Below are 18,677 nucleotides of genomic sequence, written 5' to 3'. Positions count from 1 at the left end.
GAGCTCAGACACCATCCCCACTTTCCCCTTGCAGGGCGGACCTTCTGCCACGGTTCAGCCTCAAGGCCGCATCTCAGCAGGGCAGGGGGGCAGGCGGATGGGCGGGAGGAAAGCCCATCCTGCCCAGGAAGCCGCCTGGCACCCCCAGGTCCCCCCACTGGCTGAAGCTGACCTCCTGTTGGCCCCTGCGGCTGGCCTGGGGTCCCCACGGGTGTGGAGGCCAGGGCGGGTGGGGCGGAGGTCCTGGACGTTCTGGAAGTCAGGGCGGCCTGCAGCCCTGGCAGAGGTGATGGCGGCAGCTGGATGAAATGCGGTGAAGACCCTCCTGTGGCCGAAGGCCTCCTCCTCGGCACCTCCTCCCCGGCGTCCTTTGGGGCCCTCGCGAGCTTGGGGCACCATGTCAGATGCCCGCCTTGTCGCTGTAGAAGGGCGTGACGTGGAACATGTAGCAGTGCGTGCACACGCGGACGGGCTTCACCTGCCCGTAGCGGGGCAGCGGTGCCGAGTGCGAAGAGCAGCGGGAGCAGAAGATCTGGAAGGCGAGGGGCGGGAGGCGGGGCCAGTGGGCTGGGCAGGGCTCCCAGCAGCCCTTGCGCCTCACCCCTTCCTGACCTTGGCCTCTCAGGGGCGCGCAGCAAGGACAGGGTCGGAGCCCCGGGCGCCGCCGGCCTTCCTGCCCTTCCTCCCACCCAGAGCATCCCGGGCGTGTGCGGGTGGGTGTCTCCCGGTCCCCCCGTGGGGCTGGAACCTTCAGGAAAAGCTGGCGCAGGTCTTGGCCAGGAGGCCGGACCGACGGAGGGGGTCCTGGCCCCATAGCCAGGCTGCCGCAGGCTCCTACTCAGACCCTCCATCCCCTCCCCGTCCCCAGGTCTGAAGTGGCCGGGACTGAGCACTGCACCATCGCACTGAGACACCTCCTCCAGGCGGAGTGCCTGGAGTCCACACCCTGTGCCAAGGCAGAGCAGGGCCCAGGGCTCAGGCGTGTCTGCACAAGGACCCCGGGGCATCAGTCCGGACTTCCGGACCTCGGCGCCACGTCTGTGACGGCCCCTGGGATGCCCGCAGCGACAGCACGAGGGGCCGCGGGACGACCTCGGCCGCCCCACCCACCTTCCCACAGCTCCGGCAGTGGTGCTTCCTGCGGATGACGGTGAAGGGGGCTTTGCACGCGGTGCAGAAGCCGCAGGCCTCGTCCGGGACCCACTCGGGCGGGTCTATGACAACGACAGGGGGGAACACGTCAGCCAGAGGGACCCGTGCGGTGGCGGCAGTGGGGACCGGTGACGGGTGGGGGTCGGAGGCTGGCGGCTGTGCAGGAGCCTCCGGTGGGGCAGCCTGTCCCCCACTCCCCACCTCCGGTCCTCCCTGAGGCTCGGTACCGGCTGCGGTTTCAGAAAACTGACAGTGTCCCATGGACGTGTCAGTCTTTGCAGCTCATCGGCCGTGCTCATCGATCGGACCCCAGCTACGGCCTGTACCTCGCCCCAGGACTCGGGGCACGGCCAGGGAGCGTCCACCCGGACAACCCTCTCCCGGCCGGCACCCAGACTGGCAGGGCCCTTGGGCAAAAATGGGGGCTGGGAAATGAAGAAATCAGCCCCCTCTGTGGACCCCTCCGTCAATCGGCCTTGCCCACCCCAGCTCCAGGACTGTTCTCAGGTTCTTGAGGAGAGGCGCCGAGGCTGGCCCTGGCCTCTTCTGACACCTGTGCAGCCTGGCAGCTGCCTGTGGGCCTGTCCCATGTCACTTCTCCAGGAGATCACTGGGGGAAGCCTCTGGGCATCTGCTCTGGAATTTGGGTGGGAGGGTGTGTGTCGGCGCTGGGAGAAGCCATCTTGCATGGGGGGACATGCCTTTCCTCCCACCCCAGACATAAGATGCCCACTGCGTACCAACCCAAAGCCCAGTACTGCCGCCCAGAGGGAGAGCAAACACCTGGACGGCTCCCTGGGGCCACAGTGTGGGCTCAGGGGTCTCCCGTCCACTCTCACACAACCCCCAAGGGAACTCAGCAAGGCCGCCCACCCACCAGAGACCGGGGTCTCCTCGCCTCCCTCTCGCCCCCTCTCCTCACCAACCTGCACCTGAGGACCTGCCCCTCCCCCGCCTGCGCACAGAACCGCCCCTCCCCCCGACCCCTCCCACCCAGCTCTCCCGCTTCTGCTCTGGACCCCATCAGCTCACCCCCGACTGCAGAGAGGTGGCTTCTCATGCTTGCCATCCTCCCCCGCCCCCGTGTGAAATCCTTGGCCGGCCCCAGTGATGCCCTGGACGGGGCCCGGCAGCTCCGGGACCACGCCAGGCCACGAGGTCAGCTCCAACACACAAGTCGAGACCCCCGCCCGAGGAGGATGGTGAGGGTCCTGAGGACTTGCTGGGTCCAGGCCCTGCCCTGCGAGCCACTCCCAGGAGGGGGCTGGACTGGTGGCCCACGGTGGGACGTGGCCCTGGCTGTGGGCTGGGCCCCTCAAGACCTCGCAGTTCACCAGCTGCACGCTCTTCGAGCAGGGGGTTCCTAGTTTCCCGCGGGCGTTCTAGTTCTGGCACTGTGTGTGATTTTCACAGGAGGGTAGAGAAGACCAGGGGCTCAGGGCGTTTAGGAAGCAGGGAAGCTTGTGTGGCCGCCCCCACGGGATCCCGGCCAAGGCAGCCCCACTGCACACCTGGGTCACCAGGCAGTGCGAGGGAGGCCCTGAGCCGGGACCAGCAGGGACCAGCGCCGCCGGCCAGGCACACCGGGGCCAGCCGCCTCCTTCTCAGCTCCGGTCGCATTCAACACTCACTCAGGCCTGTCTGCCGCTGCCCGTCTGAGCACCTCTCCAGGCCTCCGGCCCCTTCCAAAGGCCTTGGGCGGCCCCCTCCCCACAGATGTGTTGCCAGTGCCCCCAGCCCACCCTGGACGCTCCTTCCCTGACTGCCAAGCCACCGGGCCTGCAGCCGGCCGACCTCCAGACTAACGGGGGAGCAGGCTGCTACGGGAGGCCTTTCCTGCGGGGCAGGTGAACGCTGGGGGGTCGGCAGTGTGCCTATGGCCTGGGACCAGCCACTTCCAGCTGCGGCCGACGGCCTGGACCCCGGCATCTCCTTGCTCCTCACGCCCTCCCTCTGCCCCCCAGGCTGAGATGTTCAGTTACGGGCCTGAGGTTAGGTGGCGGCAGCTCAGAGGACCTGTGCCCACCCTGGGAGCCCAGGAGGGAAGCTGGAGTAAGAGGCTGCACCCCCTGGGAAGCGGCACGTCTAGGTCTCTGGGGAGGGGCCCCCGCTGGAGGAGCGCTGCCCGCCCCGAGCCTGCAGTCCAGGGCAGAGCGGTGGAAACATCCAGACAGGGCTCCTGCTCTCCGCTCGGCTCCCGGGCCCTCACGCACCTTCCAAGTCTCCATCTCGGGTCTTGGCTGCGAGATCGGAGGACGACAGGGTCTCCTGGCACAGAGCGCAGTCCTCCAAGGCTGCGCTCCGCAGGGTCTGGGTGACTAGAAGAGAGAGGGTGGCCGCTGGGGTCAGTGGGCCACCACCTGTCCCCGGGAGGTGCCGCCAGCAGGCAGTAGCCCCCGAACAACCCACAGTCCCGCATGCAGAGTGGGTCACCGCAGCCCTCACCCACCGTCCCCGCAGGCTGGGTGCTGACCCCGCAGGGGGCCTTTCCGTCCGTGTGCCCTCAGGTGTGCAGCTGGTCCTGCCTGTGGGCCCCTGGCCCCAGGGCCCACCGTCCTTGCTTGCAGAGCAAGAAGCCAGCCCCAGAAGGCAGCCCCGCCCAGAATTCCCTGGCAGATGGGGGCAGTGTGGTCCAGTGGTGTGGACCCTGGGGGGCACAGCTGGGTTGGCACACAGGACAGACTTCTCTTCCCTGTGGGCGAGGACGTGCCCTCCAGGGCTGGGCCGGCTGCCCCGTGTGTCCAGACGTTCTTGAGCAGAAGCCCCTATGATGAGAGGTCACTCGCCCAGAATGGGAGCCTCAGCCCAGCAGAGGGTGGGCAAGCAGGGGTCGGGCCCCTTCCCCACGCTCGGACCCTGCCACCTCCTTCCAGGGAGCGAGGGGCCGAGCTCCCTGTGCCTTAACATTCCCTGTCTGACACCTGCTCTCTCACCAAGTAACTCTGCTCTGTGTGCACGTGTGTGTGCACGCGTGTGTGAGTATGTGAGGCAGCTCACAGACGGCCACTCGCCCGAGCAGGGGACCCACGTCCCCTCCTTGGCTCTGGGCTGGCCCCTGGCTGCTCTGACAGACAGAGTTTGGTAGAAGTGACAGTGTACCGCTTCCGGGTCCCGTCTCCAGGCCCGTCAGCCGTCGGAAGTGGGGTGGCCTGGCTGGGGCGTGGGCACGTGGGGCTGTGACCCCCGTGCGTCCCCAAGCCCACTTCTCGGGGTACCCGGGGCCTGTGCTCCTCTGCCCACAAAAGCCGGGTGGCGGTGCCGGGCCAGGTCTGGGGGTGCAGATTTCCGCAGGCCCCCCACATCCGGGGGTGGGTGGGCATGACGGTCAGCCTAGGCCTCAGAGCCTGTCCCGAGCTGGCACTCACCCTTCTTTAGCTTTTCCTTGTCGTCCGTTTCCGGCTTGGTGGCCATGACCTGGAAGAGGGTCTTGAGAATACTTCTGAGGTCGCTGGCATAGTTGGTCTGCAGCTGGTCGGCCACGCCTGGGGGAGGATGCCCGAGGAGGGGGGGTTAGTTCCTGGCAGCTGGTGAACCCAGCCAGGGCTCGTGGTCAGAGACCAACATGTCCTCGGATGAGTGGCCGCGAGAAGAGGCTGCCCCGCCCCCGTGACAGCTCCTTTGGCAGAAGCAAAAGCTCAGGAGTCAAGGGAAGGTGGCGGAGGGGGGCAAAGTACCTAGCAGCCCTCCCCCGGGGGTCAGTTATTCGCTTCGTGCTTTTATCCTGGCCCCTCACTGAGGGACAACCCCAGAGCCCCCAGCTGTGCCTACCCGCATGGCAGCACCTTCCCCTCACGGCCACCTCGACTGAGGGGATGCAGTGAGGTTCCACGTGGCTGGGGGGCCGAGGGTGGATCCTGCCCAGACATGGGGCCCAGCGCCGGCTCCTCGGCACCCCCCGCCAGCCGCCCCCCGCTCCCTGGCCGGACAAGCCTTCTCCCACCCTCATCTGCAGAGGTTTCCTCTGTCCCTCAATTAGGTGGACTCGGCCCTTCTCAGTGAAGAGCGCTGTTAGCTCTTCAGGGGCACAAGGGGCTGCCGTTAACAGCAAAGCCAGGGAGTGACCGTGCACATCCCAGCAGCACATGGGCGCCCCGGGACCCATCACTGCGCTGATACCGTGGCCGGCGCTTCCGGGGGCTTCCTTGCGTGCCAGCAGCCGTGTTGAGTACCAGCTGGTGTGATGTTCCCCAGACCTCTAAACAAACCCGTGTGGTGGATGCCGGCAGATGTCTGAACCGAAGCTCAGAGTCACCCCGAGGTCCTCGTGCCCCCACCTGGCCTGGCTGGGGCTGTGCCTGAGGGGCCCTCGGCAGTGCGGAGTGACCCCGGGGATCATGACCCTGACTCTGCAGTGTCCGCCAGTCCACAGGCTGCCCCGCGGCTGCCCCTCCACCCGGGGCCCGGGAGCGCCGTGGAAACTCCAGGCCAGGGGAGCTGGGCTGCGGGACTGGCACTGTGTGAACCCGGCTGCCCCGGGGAGGTGTCGGGGAAGGGCAGGCAGGAGGCCAGGAGGGTGGACTTCACTGCACACTTGTCATACTTTTAAACCATGAGAAGGCGGCAGCTATTCCGAACACACAAATCTAGGGAAAGCGCTGCTACGAAGACACCGCTTGTGCTCACTCCCCTCGCTGAACTCCCCAGGGAGACAAAACAGTCATCGTCCTGTTGTCTGCCACCCCAAGAGAGGAAACATCAGTCGGGACAGGACGCACAATGAACTCTGACCTACAAATTGAACAGAGCCTCCCTGTGTGAGCAGCGAGGGGCCACTGGGACCAGAATGGGGTCCTCCACCCACCACGGGAGGGCCTGGCGAAGCACGACGCCCGCCTCTTTACCGGGCCGGGCTCATGGCGGGGCTCGCGGGCGAAGGATGAAGTGATGCGGTGAGGAAGGCCCAAGGCAGGGCTGACACCCGAGCAGTCCAGCATCAGTGGGGAACCTCCTGCACCTGGGCCAGCCGCTCCGCTAAAGCACACCCCCCCCGCCCCAGTGTGTCCCCAAGCCCACGCCCCGCCCCAGGCCCAGAAGTGGCACCTGAAATGCAGACAAACAGGCGGTGGATCAGGTCGTGGCTGCCGTGGAACCGGGACCGGATCTTCTCTCTGATGGCCACGGGGCCTGCGTCCGGCCCCATCTCGTCTGAGGGGCAGGAGCCGGCCGTGAAGCCGCTGTGCAGAGAAGGAAACACAGGAGCGCAGGTGGAGGGGCGAGGGAAGGCAAAATCTCTGCCCGGAGGCCCCCTCGTTGCGGGAGCGCACTGGGGCTAACACCACGTGCTGAGCTCCTCCCGTGGGAGAGTCACCGCCCCTCCTCACACCCTCTGCAGTGGGCTGACGGGCCCCCAAAAGATGTATCCACACCCTAACCCCTGCACCTGCCAGCAGGACCTGTTTGAAAGAAAAGTCTTTGCGGCTGCAATCAAGGTAAGGATCTTGAGAGGAGACATCATGGATTATCTGGTGGCCCTAATCTAAGGACAAATGTCTTTGTGGGAGACGGGAGAGGAGACACAGACACACGGGGGAGGGGAGGAGGCGAGTGGCCATGATACAGAGATCAGGGTGATGTGGCCACAAGCCTGGGGGCGCCCGGAGCCACCAGAAGCTGGAAGACGCAGGAAGGACCCTCCCCGAGAGCCTCCGGAGCCGGGGCAGCCCTGTCAGATTTCAGATTTCTGGCCTCCCGCCTGCGAGAGAAGAGATTTCTGTTATTTTAAGCCCCCAGGTCGTGGTGCTGTTTTACTAAGACCGTCCTTCGTCCCCACCATGCACGTCCCTTCCCATGGCCCAGGGGTCCTGCTACAGGTGCTGCGAGCTGTGCCGTTCAGGGGTCACCCTGCGGCCCTAAGTAGTGGCCGCAGTCGAGCCTACACTGTTAGGGCATCCACTGACCGTCCTGTTCTTAAATCATTTATCTCCCATCTTCTATTTCTGCCGTTTTCTCCCACTTTCTGGGAAATTTCCTCTTTTTTTTTTTTTTTTTTTTTGCGTTACGCGGGCCTCTCAATGCTGTGGCCTCTCCCGCCGCGGAGCACAGGCTCCGGACGCGCAGGCCCAGCGGCCATGGCTCACGGGCCCAGCCGCTCCGCGGCATGTGGGATCTTCCCGGACCGGGGCACGAACCCACGTCCCCTGCATTGGCAGGCGGACTCTCAACCACTGCGCCACCAGGGAAGCCCTCCTCTTTTTTTCTCCGACTTTCCCCTCGACATTTTTGCTACCAGGTTTTTAATTTCCTGCTCTCTCTGTTGTTTCATGGATGTGAAATATTTTATCTATCTGGAAACATTAATTATATTCTTTTTCTGACTTTTTTTTTGACTGTGCCGCGAGGCATGCGGGATCTTACTTCCCCGACCAGGGATTGAACCCGTGCCCCCTGCAGTGGAAGCGTGGAGTCTTAACCACTGGACCATCAGGGAAGTCCCTCATTATAATTTTTTAAAAGTTGCCTTTGGTGGCCTGCACTATCTCTGTTTCTGCTTTTCTGTGGGGGAGTTGGGTTTTTTCATGCCTGCCTCAAATGCAGAGACCCCTGTCAGAGAGAGGCCCTGGCGTGGCCTCCTGGCACGGGTGGAATCGCGGGCGCCCTCGCATCACTGGTGGGAGTGTAAATTGGTGGATGACTTTGGGGAGGTGCTCTGGCACCACCTCAGAGAAGCTGGCACACTCAGCCCAGGGGCCGTGGTCGGCACACACCCAAGACCCTGCCCTGTGCAACTGCAGACGTGGCAGAATCTTCAGGGCCATTCTGGAAGTTCCAGTAAAATCCACCAGTGATGGAGGAGGAGAATCCACTGTCATCTTGTCACGCTGTGGCCCGCCTGATCGTAGCGGGTGAGCAGCCCTGGCCCCTTGTGGACGTGGACGACCCTCGCCGACACGGCAGAGAGACGCACACAGCCGCCCGATATCTCACTTAGGGGCACGTCCCTTGGTGTCAAACCATCAGGAAGCTCGGAGATGTGACGTGCCTGAGAATCCAGTGCAGGGGGCGCTGGGGCTGGAAAGGGCCCCAGACTGGCTTCATGGGCTCCCCCTGCTCAGCCAAGCAGAGATGCACGAGTGCGCGTCTGACTGGCACACTCTAGCGACGTGAACATTGGTTTATAAGTAATATTTCTTTTCAAAAAATTTATTTATTTTATTTATTTATTTTTGGCTGCACTGGGTCTTCGTTGCTGCATGCAGGCCCCTCACCGCAGTGGCCTCTCTTGTTGCGGAGCACAAGCTCCAGGCGCACGGGCCCCAGCAGCTGTGGCTCGCAGGTCCCAGAGCGCAGGCTCAGCAGCCGTGGCGCACGGGCCCAGCTGCTCCGCGCCATGTGGGATCCTCCCAGACCAGGGCTCGAACCCGTGTCCCCTGCCTTGGCATGCGGATTCCCAGCCACTGCGCCACCAGGGAAGTGCCCTTATCAGTACTATTTCACCAGAACGTGGAGGAGCGGAGGGAGGCTGAGGGCGAGGCTGGGGCCCTCGTGATGATCTACAGCTCTGCCCTCCCAGACCACCTGCCAGGTTTCCAGAGACGAAGCCCCTGACTTTCTGCCTGGCGGGTGTGGACTTGGCGGCCCCTGTCCTGGGAGCTGAGTAAAGAAGGGGGATGCAACATATCTGTCCGGGGTGTCAGCTTCCATCAACACCCCCAGTCTCAGTTCACAGCCTCACCCAAAAGACTGGGAAGCAGGAGCCCAAGCAAATATTTGTACACAATATTGGCAGCAGCGTTATTCACAAGAGCCCAAGGGGAAACAACCCAAGTGCCCGTCAACAGACGATGGATACACAAAACGGGGTCCCTCCATACAATGGAGTATTATCCAGCCTTAAAACGGAAGAAAATTCTGACACCAGCTACCATATGGATGCACCTGTAGGACGTTAGGCCCAGTGACAGAAGCCGGTCACAAAAGGACAAACACCGTGTGACTCCGCTTACGTGAGGTCCCTGGAGGAGTCACGTTCACAGAGACAGAAAGCAGATGGTGGGTGCCGGCTGCTGGGGAAGGGGGCTTGAATGGGGACAGAGTTTCAGTTTGCGATGATGAAAAGTTCTGGAAATAAAGAGTGGTGGCAGTTATACCACACTGTGAATGTGTACAATGCCACTGAATTGTACACTTAAATATGGTTAAAATAGTAAAATTTATGTTATATGTATTTTGCCAAAATTAAAAAGTAGGGGAAAAAAAAGATTTAGGACAGGGGAGGGCAGAGGAAAGGGAACTGAAAAGTCTAAGTAGCGAAGAGAGCTGATGGATTTGGCATCAATACAACAGGTTAAGAGTGAATACATGCTAAAAACCATTAAATTATACACTTTTTAGTACATATGTTTAATAATTAAAAAACTGAAGTATAGTTGATTTACAATGTTGTGTTAGTTTCGGGTGTACAGCAAAAATTATACACTTCTAAAGGGTGAACTGAATGGTATATATACTATATATCAATAAAACAGTTACTGTTAAAGACCCAATTATATTAAGATATAGTAGCAATAAACAAACTGAAAATGAAATTAAGAAACAACCCTATCTTCAACAGCATCAAAAAGATTTAAGTATTTGGAATAAACTTAACAAAAAAGTGCAAGAGTGACGTCACTGAAATAAATTAGACCTAAATAAATGGAAAGACACCCTATGTTCATGGTTGAGGACTTAATATCGTTAAGATGGCAATACTCCCCAAATTGGTCAATAAGTTCAATGCAATCTGTATCAAAATAGCCGCCTTTTCTTTTTCCATGCAGAAGTTGACAAGCTGATCCTAAAATTCACACGGAAACGCAAGGACTCAGAACAGCCAAAACAATCTTGAAAAAGAAACAAGTTGGAGGCCTCACACTCATGACGTGGACTTTAGTATGAAACGCCAGTAAATAAGACTGAGGCACTGGCATAGGACACGTGAGGATGGAAGAGAATTGCGAGTCCAGAAATAAACCCACACGTTTGTGGGCAACTGATTTTCAAAAGGGGTGCCAAGATCATCCAACGAGGAAAGAAGGCTCTTTTCAAAAGATGGTGCTGAGATAGAGAAAGACCGTCTCTCCAATAAGTGCTGCTGGGAAAACTGGAAGCTGCATGTAAAGGGATGAAATTAGAACGTTTTTTCACACCACATATAAAAATAGACTCAAAATGAATTAAAGACCTAAATGGAAGACTGGAAACTATAAAACTCCTAGCAGAAGACACCGGCAGACCACTTTCTGACATAAGCCATAGCAATATTGTTTTTGGATCTGTCTCCCAAGGCAAAGGAAACAAAAGCAAAAATAAACAAATGGGACCTAATTAAACTTAAAAGCTCTTGCAACAGCAAAGGAAACCATCGACCAAATGAAAAGATAACCTACTGAATGGGAGAAAATATTTGAAAAAGATATGACCAATAAGGGGTTAATATCCAAAATATATAAACAGCCCTTACAACTCAATAAAAAAAATTTAAAAATAAACCAGATTAAAAAATGGGCAGAAGACCTGAATAGACATTTTTCCAAAGAATACATACAGATGAAAAGCACACGAAAAGATGCTCAACTTCGCTAATCATCAGAGAAATGCAAATCGAAACCATGAGACATCCCCTCCCACCCATCAAATGACCATCATCAAACAAAAAGACCAAAAAAAAAAAAAAAAAGACCGAAGTGTTGCTGAGGATGTGGATAAAAGGGAACCCTCCCACACTGTTGGTGGGAATGTAAATTGGTGCAGCCACTTTGGAAAACAGTATGGAAGGTCTCTCAAAAGACTAAGAACAGAACTACCATATGATCCAACAATTCCACTCCTGGGTATATATCTAAAGAAAACGAAAGCAGAAAAGATACATGCACCCCAGTGTCCATAGCAGCATTATTCACAATAGCCAAGACATGGAAGCAACCTAAATGTCAATCAACAGATGAATGGATAAGGAAGATGTGGTGTATACATACAATGGAATATTACTTAGCCATAAAAAAGAATGCAAATTTGTCAATTCCAACAACATGGATGGACGTGGACGGTATTATGCTAAGTGAAATTAGTCAGACAGAGAAAGACAAATACTATATGTTATCACTCACATGTAGAAACCTAAAAAATAAAACAAACAAATGAATATAACAAAACAGAAGGAGACTCACGGATATAGAGAACACACTAGTGGTCACCACTGGGGAGAGGGAAGGAGGGAGGGGCACGATAGGGGTAGGGGATTAAGAGGTACAAACTATTAAGTATAAAATAAATAAGCTACAAGGACATATTGTAACAGCACAGCGAATACAGCCAGTATTTTAGAATAACTTTAAATGGAGTATAATCTATAAAAATATTGAATTTCTATGTCATGCAACCTGAAACTAATACAATATTGTAAGTCAATTATACTTCAATAAAATTTTTTTTTTCTGGGAGAACTGCATTTCCACACACGAAAGAATGAAATTAGACCTTACCTTATACCATATACAAAAATTGACTCAAATAGATCAAAGGCCTGTATCTATTCTAAAATTCTTAAACTTAGAAAGAATTTTAAATTCTTTAAAAGAATTCTTAAAAATTCTTAGAAAAGAACAGGAATCTTTGTGGTCTTGGATTAGGCAACAGTTTCTTAGGTGTGAAACCAAAAACACAGCAACCAAAACCAAACATCTTATTCATCAGTTCCTCAGACAGGATGACACAGCAACTCCACTCTGAGGTGTCTACCCAAGAGAACTGAAACGCATATTCACACAAAAATTAAAATTAAAAACTTCTGTGCTTCAAAAGATACCTTCAAGAAAGTGAAAAACCCCACAGAATGTGAGAACATTTTTGCAAATCATGTATCTGTCAAGGGTACAGTATCTGGAATACAGAAAACTCTTGCAACTCAACAATAAAAAAATAAATAACCCAACTAAAGAATGGACAACGGATTTGAAAAGACATTTTTCCAAAGAAGATATACAAATGGCCAGTAAACACATGAAAAGATGCCATCATTAGTCATTCAGGAAATGCAAATTAAAATGATAATGTGCTATTTTATATCCATTACGATAACTGTAAGAGTTTAAAAAGGAAACAGAAAATAACAAGTGTGGGTGAAGGTACGGAGAAATTGGAACCTTGTACATCCCTGGTGAGAATCTGAAATGCTACCGGAACTGTGGGAAACAGTTCAGCAGTTCCTCATGCCGTATAACCCAGCAATTCCACCTCAAGGTATCTACCCAAGAGAACTGAAACATAGATTCACACAAAAGTTTGTACGTGAATGTTCATACATACTAGCCAAACAATGGAAGCAACCCAAATGTCAGTCAGCTGATAAACGGATAAACAAGATGTGGTCTAGCCACACCATGGGATTAATTTTTGGCCATAGAAAGTATGGATAGGTGCTACAGCGTGGATGAACCTCGAAAACATCAGGCTATGTGACAGAATCCAGCTACAAAGGTCACTTATTGTATGATTCCATTTCTTTGAAAAGTCTAGGCAAACCCAAGAGACAGAAAGTAGATTAATGGTTGCCAGTGGCAGAAGGGAGGGGAGGATGTTTGGGGTTTCTTTATGGGGTGATGAAAATGTTGAGATTAGATACTGGTGGCGGTTGTACAACTCTGTGAATATGCTAAAGACCACTGACTCGTACACTTTAAAAAGAATAAGAGGATGCTTTCCTTGTAATCATCTAGCGACTCATATTCAAGAAAGAGCTCAAGCTAAATGCCTGTCAATTGTGGGTTGATTCAGTAAGTTAGCTCAGTCATACAGTTTCCACAAAGGACAGTTAATGATGCTGGAAATTCTAAAATATTAAATAAAAAGGTAGCATTTTAAAAATTAGAGCTATCATATGTACATAAATGAGATTTGGGGAAATACAGTCAAGGCAAAGCATTAACATTACACTTATTTGCATAGTAGGACTATGGATTATTTTCTGAGCATCTTCTAAGATTGAGTATTACTTCTATGACCAGAAGAATAACTGTTAGGCTGAGGAGAGGCAGCGCCTACAGCAGGAGTCACTGCAGCCCTCCTGAGGCACAGAGTTTGTTTCTTAGTGGAGGGAAGGCATGCTCTGGGGCTCAGCCCCGCAGCCCCTGCCCCTCAGATAAAGCCCTGGAAGCGGGGAAGCCTTTCTGGACAAGGCGCTGCGGCTGGCAGGCAGCTCGCCTGCGAGAAACCAGAGGAAGGGCCCTGACTGTCAGCTGAGTGTTGAGAGCTACGAAGCCTGCGGTTCATGTTGTGCCTTAAAAGAGCAATGAACCCTCCCAGCAGACTGAGACCGAGGCTGGCCCACAGGTGGTGGGTGGGTCAGATGGCAACCATGGTCTCAACCCCAAGCCCTCAAGCCCTCTCCTGCTTCTCCGCAGAGTGGGGCGTGTGTGTGTGTGTGTGTGTCTGTGTGTCTGTGTGTTGGGAGCGGGTGTGGATGGAAAGAGGGCCAGAGGCTCCATAAAGAGCCTGGTCCTAGGCAGAAGAACCAACAAGGTGCTGCCCACGGGCAACCCAGCTGGGCTTGGAAGGGCCACCGGGAACAAAAGAACAGAACACTGGGGGTGGGGCCTGGGATGTCACCTGGGGCCTGAGCTTGGGGCCCGGCTGGGTCAGCCCAGTCCTAGGGGCCACATAGATGGGCATTGTTTGGGCACCGGGGGCCCCAGGAACACTGCCCAGGGCCACCCTTTTGGAAGGGCGCTGGCCCTCCATGGGCAGCTGCTACACAGCAGGCTGGGAACATGGAAGAGGGTTCCAAGGATGAACCAGACCCTGTGTGTGGCCCCCAAGAGCCCAGTCTAGTGGGGGAACCACACGCTTTAACAAGACAGAGCTGAGAGGCCGGCTGGCGCCCAGTGGTCCAGGTCTATGGTGAGGGCAGGAACAGTGAGGGTGAGACATGGCCGGAAGCTGAGACGCAGAGGAAAAGTGGGCGAGAGAGGCTAGGGTGAAGGCGTGAGGGGCGCCCACCTGCCAAGGGCTTCCTCTGCCTCACCAAGCAGTCTGAGCTCCTGTCACCAGCCGTATCTACCCAGGCACTCAACTTCAAATCTGCATGGTCACCTGGATGTCGGAAAATCCAGCACCTTCTGTGACCGAGGCCCAACTGGATTCTGTTTCCTGCCACTCTCTTTTATTGAAGGCAGCACATATTCCCCGTAACAATTCCACTTAGGTTTGAATTACTAGGAAGTGTCAATTTTCTAGTAGCAAAAGACAATGCAATTCTAAAGTTACGTTAATACCAAAGGTTTTGTCCAGCCTGTGTCTTTGGCCACGGTCCATAGTGGCAAACTTTCCAAAGGGCACCCTTGAAAGGCACACATGGAGAAGTATCTGATTCCATGGTCAGAGTAGAAAAAATGGCCTTTTGACAGGAAAAGGACTTAGTCATTTTGAAGTTCTAGGGGTCTGTGAAATAAGAGATAATACAACTTGGAAAAACTAATAGCATCACAAGGTGTTTCTGGCTATGACATCACATGGATGAATCTGTGAGCCTTTGAAACCCTTTGTAAAGGCCTCAGTAAGAGAAAAACAAGGAGGAGCAAGACGGACTGATGGAATCCAGAAGGAAGGTTTATGCTTGGATGTGGGGACATGGAAAGTCTGGACATCTGCATAGCCACATACCAATTCTAATGAGCCAGCTTGGGCCCTGCTAGCTCCTCCTTACAAAATCCATCCCTCCATCTATCCATCCATTTGACCATCTATCTACCCAACCACCCACCCATTCATCTATCCATCGACCCATCCATCCATCCATCCATCCAACCATCTATCCAATCATCCATGTATCCATCTGTCCATCCATTGATCCATCCATCCATCCATCCAACCATCTACCCAATCATCCATGTATCCATCTGTCCATCCATCAATCCATCCATCCATTCATCCTAGTATGGTGAGGATTTAGCAGGGAGGTATGTGTGTGCTGATATGGGTCGAACTGTGTCTCCCCAAATTCATATGTTGAAGTGCTAACCCCCAGTACCTCAGAACGTGGCTTTATCGGGATATAGAGTCACTGCAGATGTAATTAGTTAAGATGAGGTCATTAGGGTGGGTCCTAATCCAATATGACTGGGGTTCTTCAAAAAATGAGAAATTTGGACACAGGTGCACACAGAGGGAGAATGACATGTAAAGAAAAGGCAGAGATCAGAGCTTAGCGTCTACAAGCCAAGGGGCCCCAAGGATTGCCAGTATCCATCAGAAGTGAGAGGGCAGAGGCCTGGACAGATCCTCCCTCATGGCCTCAAAAGGAACCACCCTGCTGACACCCTGATCCAGGACTTCTGGCCTCCAGAACTGAGACAATCCATTTTTATGGTTTACCCCCCAGTTTGTAGTACTTTGTTACAGCAACCCTACAAACGAATACAAACGTGATGGCACAAAGCTGACAGGCCCAGGCTGCCCAGGAGGCGTCAGCACAAATATCTTTGGGGCAGCAACTATGCTAATTTATTGTGAACAGACCAGATCTCCCTGCTTCCTCTACTCTCCAGCCACCTGCAAAATCTTTCTTCCAGTGGTTTTAATGAGTGACTCTGCATTTGGAAGGAAGACAACTTACTCCAGTGCAACAACCCCTTGGGGTGAGCACAGGCTGGGAGGGAGGGGGAGGAAGCATAAACCCCTCTCCCCAAGGAGACCACAGCACACGGCTCAGGTCCACAGAGGGAACAAGAGAACAAGAAATGACTGAGACCAGGAGGGCTGGCGCTGACCCAGGAAACAACCCAAAGGGGCTGTTTCAGTCTCTTCTCACCAAGAGACCAAGGGACGGCCAACAGAAACACCGACAGCTCTAGATGGGAACGCAGCCTGGCCGACGCCTGGCTGGTGAGACTCTGAGCCGAGAACCCATCTCACCACACCAGACACCTGACCCACCGACACTGTGAGATGATGAACGGGTGCTGTCAGAAGCCACTAAGTGTGTGGTAATTTGTTACGCAGCATGGCTGACTAATACAACTGGGCAGATGTTGTAACTGAGTGACCAAGTGGACGCTGGCACCCTGAGTCAGGACTGAAAGCAAAATGAAACCACTTTGGTGCAGAGAAGACTGACCTGGCGGGTACGTCCAGTAACAGCTCCTGTCTTGGGAGGCTCGGGGCATCCCCGGGGCTCACCTGAGTCTGTGCAGGTCGCCACACCAGAGCCCAGGTCCTGTGGAGCAGCAGGAGGAAGTGTGGCCGCCACCCAGCACCTGTGCCTGACACTCTTGCTCAGCTTGAGGCTCCACAAGAGCCTGTGCAAGTGGACAATAAGTGATGGGTCACCCAAGGCAGGGGCAGCCACATACACTGCCCAGTGACAGACACCCTCTCAGCGCACTGCGGGCTGGTGCTGGGGGACAGGGGCTGGTCTCAGAGCCACCCCCACTGGTGACCAATGGCAGGCACAGGACTCTAGTGGCCACCACGCAAGCTAAACACAGAGGGGCGCTCACATCTACAGGGAGACGCCCGGTCTCCACACGTGCCACCATCTGCCGGGGCCTGTCCCCACCCCCGCCGAGGCAGGAGGCTGATGAGGGCTGCTGGGGGTCCAGGCAGCCTGGGGACTCTGGGGGTGCGGACGTGTTCACCTCTGAGCAGGGCCTGAGGGTGGGGAAGGCCCAGGCGGCCTGGGGCTTCGCTTCTGACCACAGACCTGGACTGAATGCCAGAGGGGGAGCTGTTCAGAGGCCAGGCCCCAGGGCTACTACAGAGCCCCTCCCGGTGCGGTGTGCACCCGGGGTAGCCCCTGGCGGGGAGCCCAGCACCGAGGACCTGCCAGGCACAACTCCCCTGACCCTGTCAGGGGCTGTCACAGGAGCTGCAGCTCCTACCAAGACCCCGCAGGCCCCGGATAGAAAACCTCCTCAACCAAAATTCAGACCATATCCCTCCTCTGCAGACACGTCTCACTCCCTGCTTCCCAGGTTACTTGGAGTAAAAGCCAGAAAGCCTTCCTGAGGCTCGAGGGGCCCGGCGTGCCCTGGACCTCTCTCTGTCAACCTCCTCTCCCACTCTCTGCTTGTAGGCGCCTCCCAGCCGTGCCCCTTGCTGTCACAGACAAGACAAGCGTGCTACGGCCACAGGGCGTTGCATGGACATCGCTAGGCCCAGAATACATTTGTCTGGACACCCCCAGAGGCCCACATTCTTTTGGTATCCATCCCAGCATCCTTTAACAGAGACACTTTCCTTGGCCACCAACAGAACCTCCATCTCCTTCCCCCACCCTGCGTTACTGCTCCTGGGGTGCCTGTCTCCCTGACGCAGCACGTGTGTGCCGACTAGCAGTCTCACTCCGGAGAACGCGGGGCTGGCCACGCAGCGAGTTCCGTCTGTCTGTTCACCGCTCTGCGCCCAGCATCAAAGACATCCCGCCCCCTGCCCTGCGAGCCTCCCAATCTGTCTCCACTGAACACAGGGCACAAATTCATTAGACACAGAGGAAGACCAGGTGCGGGCTGTCTGTGGGAATAAAGGCTTTCTCCTGTGATAGAGCGCTAAACGGACTCAGGAAGAAATCAACCCGCAGGGCCTCCTGAAACCTCACAGCTTTGGAAGTTTCTGTCTCTGCGTCCTCTTCCTCTCCTGCTGCATCCAGAAAATGTGTCTGACGGAACGACTCCTCGCGAGGGCCCCCCCTCCCCCCAAAAGATATGTCCACATCAAATCCCCACGACCTGTGACCGTGACCTTATTTGGAAAAAAGGCCTTTGCAGATGTAAGTAAATTAAGGATCTTGACATGAGATCATCCTGAATTATCCGGGTGGCCCTAAACCCAATGACAAGCGTCCTGACAAGGGAAAGGGGAGAAGACAGAATCAGGGAGGCTGCTACGTGAGGATGACGAAGAGACTGGGGTGACACAGCCACAAGCCCAGGAGCAGCCGGAGACGCCAGGAGCCGGAAGAGGTGACGAAGGACCATCCCCTAGAGCTTCCAGCAGGGCTGCAGCCCAGCCCGCAGCTTGACTTCTGGGCCCCAGGACTGTGGGACTATACATCTCTGCTGTTGAAGCTGCCCAGTCTGTAGTGCCCTGTATGGGACCACAGGACACCAGTCCAGAGGGGAGGCTGTGGTCCAGTCCCGAGTCCATCTCTCACCCGCCGGGCGACCCAGTGGGTGACGTGGCCCAGACCCTGCTGCTCAGGCCCAGAACGGGCAGTAAAATCATCGCGGGTGGGCGCAGTGAGAACAAGGGCGACCACGTCTGAAGGGCGGGCGCATAGCGGACGCCTCGGTGCCCGAGTGCTGGTGGGGCAGTGTGAGGCCACAGCGAGGGGGCCCGAGTGACGGAAGTGTCCAAAGAAGCGGGCACACCGACGTAATTCACAGACGGGGCACCTTCAGGGTTCTCTGGGGGTGAGATGGCCCTTCCCCGCCTGGGTCTCCCCTTAGCTGGTGGGCCCTGAACTGGCAAGGGGGTGGGGGCCGCTCAGACCCATGATGACAGCCTCCCAGAAGATCACAGCTGCATCTTCCCCAAAGTTCCGAGCAGAGACC

General features: G+C 55.7%; 1 protein-coding gene across 3 annotated transcripts in view; it reads right to left on the bottom strand.

Annotated features, from left to right (window-relative positions):
• Nucleotides 1-400: 400 nt before the first annotated feature.
• ZFYVE28 (zinc finger FYVE-type containing 28) overlaps nt 401-18,677 on the bottom strand; it is a 63,577-nt gene continuing 45,300 nt past the window's right edge. For 2 of the 3 annotated variants that reach the window (XM_065877559.1, XM_065877560.1), the window contains 5 exons: nt 6,193-6,326; nt 4,518-4,634; nt 3,366-3,470; nt 1,111-1,214; nt 401-532 (listed from right to left, as the gene is read on the bottom strand). In XM_065877559.1, coding sequence (XP_065733631.1) covers nt 401-532; nt 1,111-1,214; nt 3,366-3,470; nt 4,518-4,634; nt 6,193-6,326 — 592 coding nt within the window. The remainder of the gene's footprint in view (nt 533-1,110; nt 1,215-3,365; nt 3,471-4,517; nt 4,635-6,192; nt 6,327-18,677) is intronic. The other variant, XM_065877558.1, reaches the window with a different exon arrangement.

The sequence above is a fragment of the Phocoena phocoena genome, chromosome 5 (assembly GCF_963924675.1).
Source record: "Phocoena phocoena chromosome 5, mPhoPho1.1, whole genome shotgun sequence".
Classification (NCBI taxonomy): Eukaryota; Metazoa; Chordata; class Mammalia; order Artiodactyla; family Phocoenidae; genus Phocoena; species Phocoena phocoena.
This window is presented reverse-complemented; position numbering and strand designations above follow the sequence as displayed.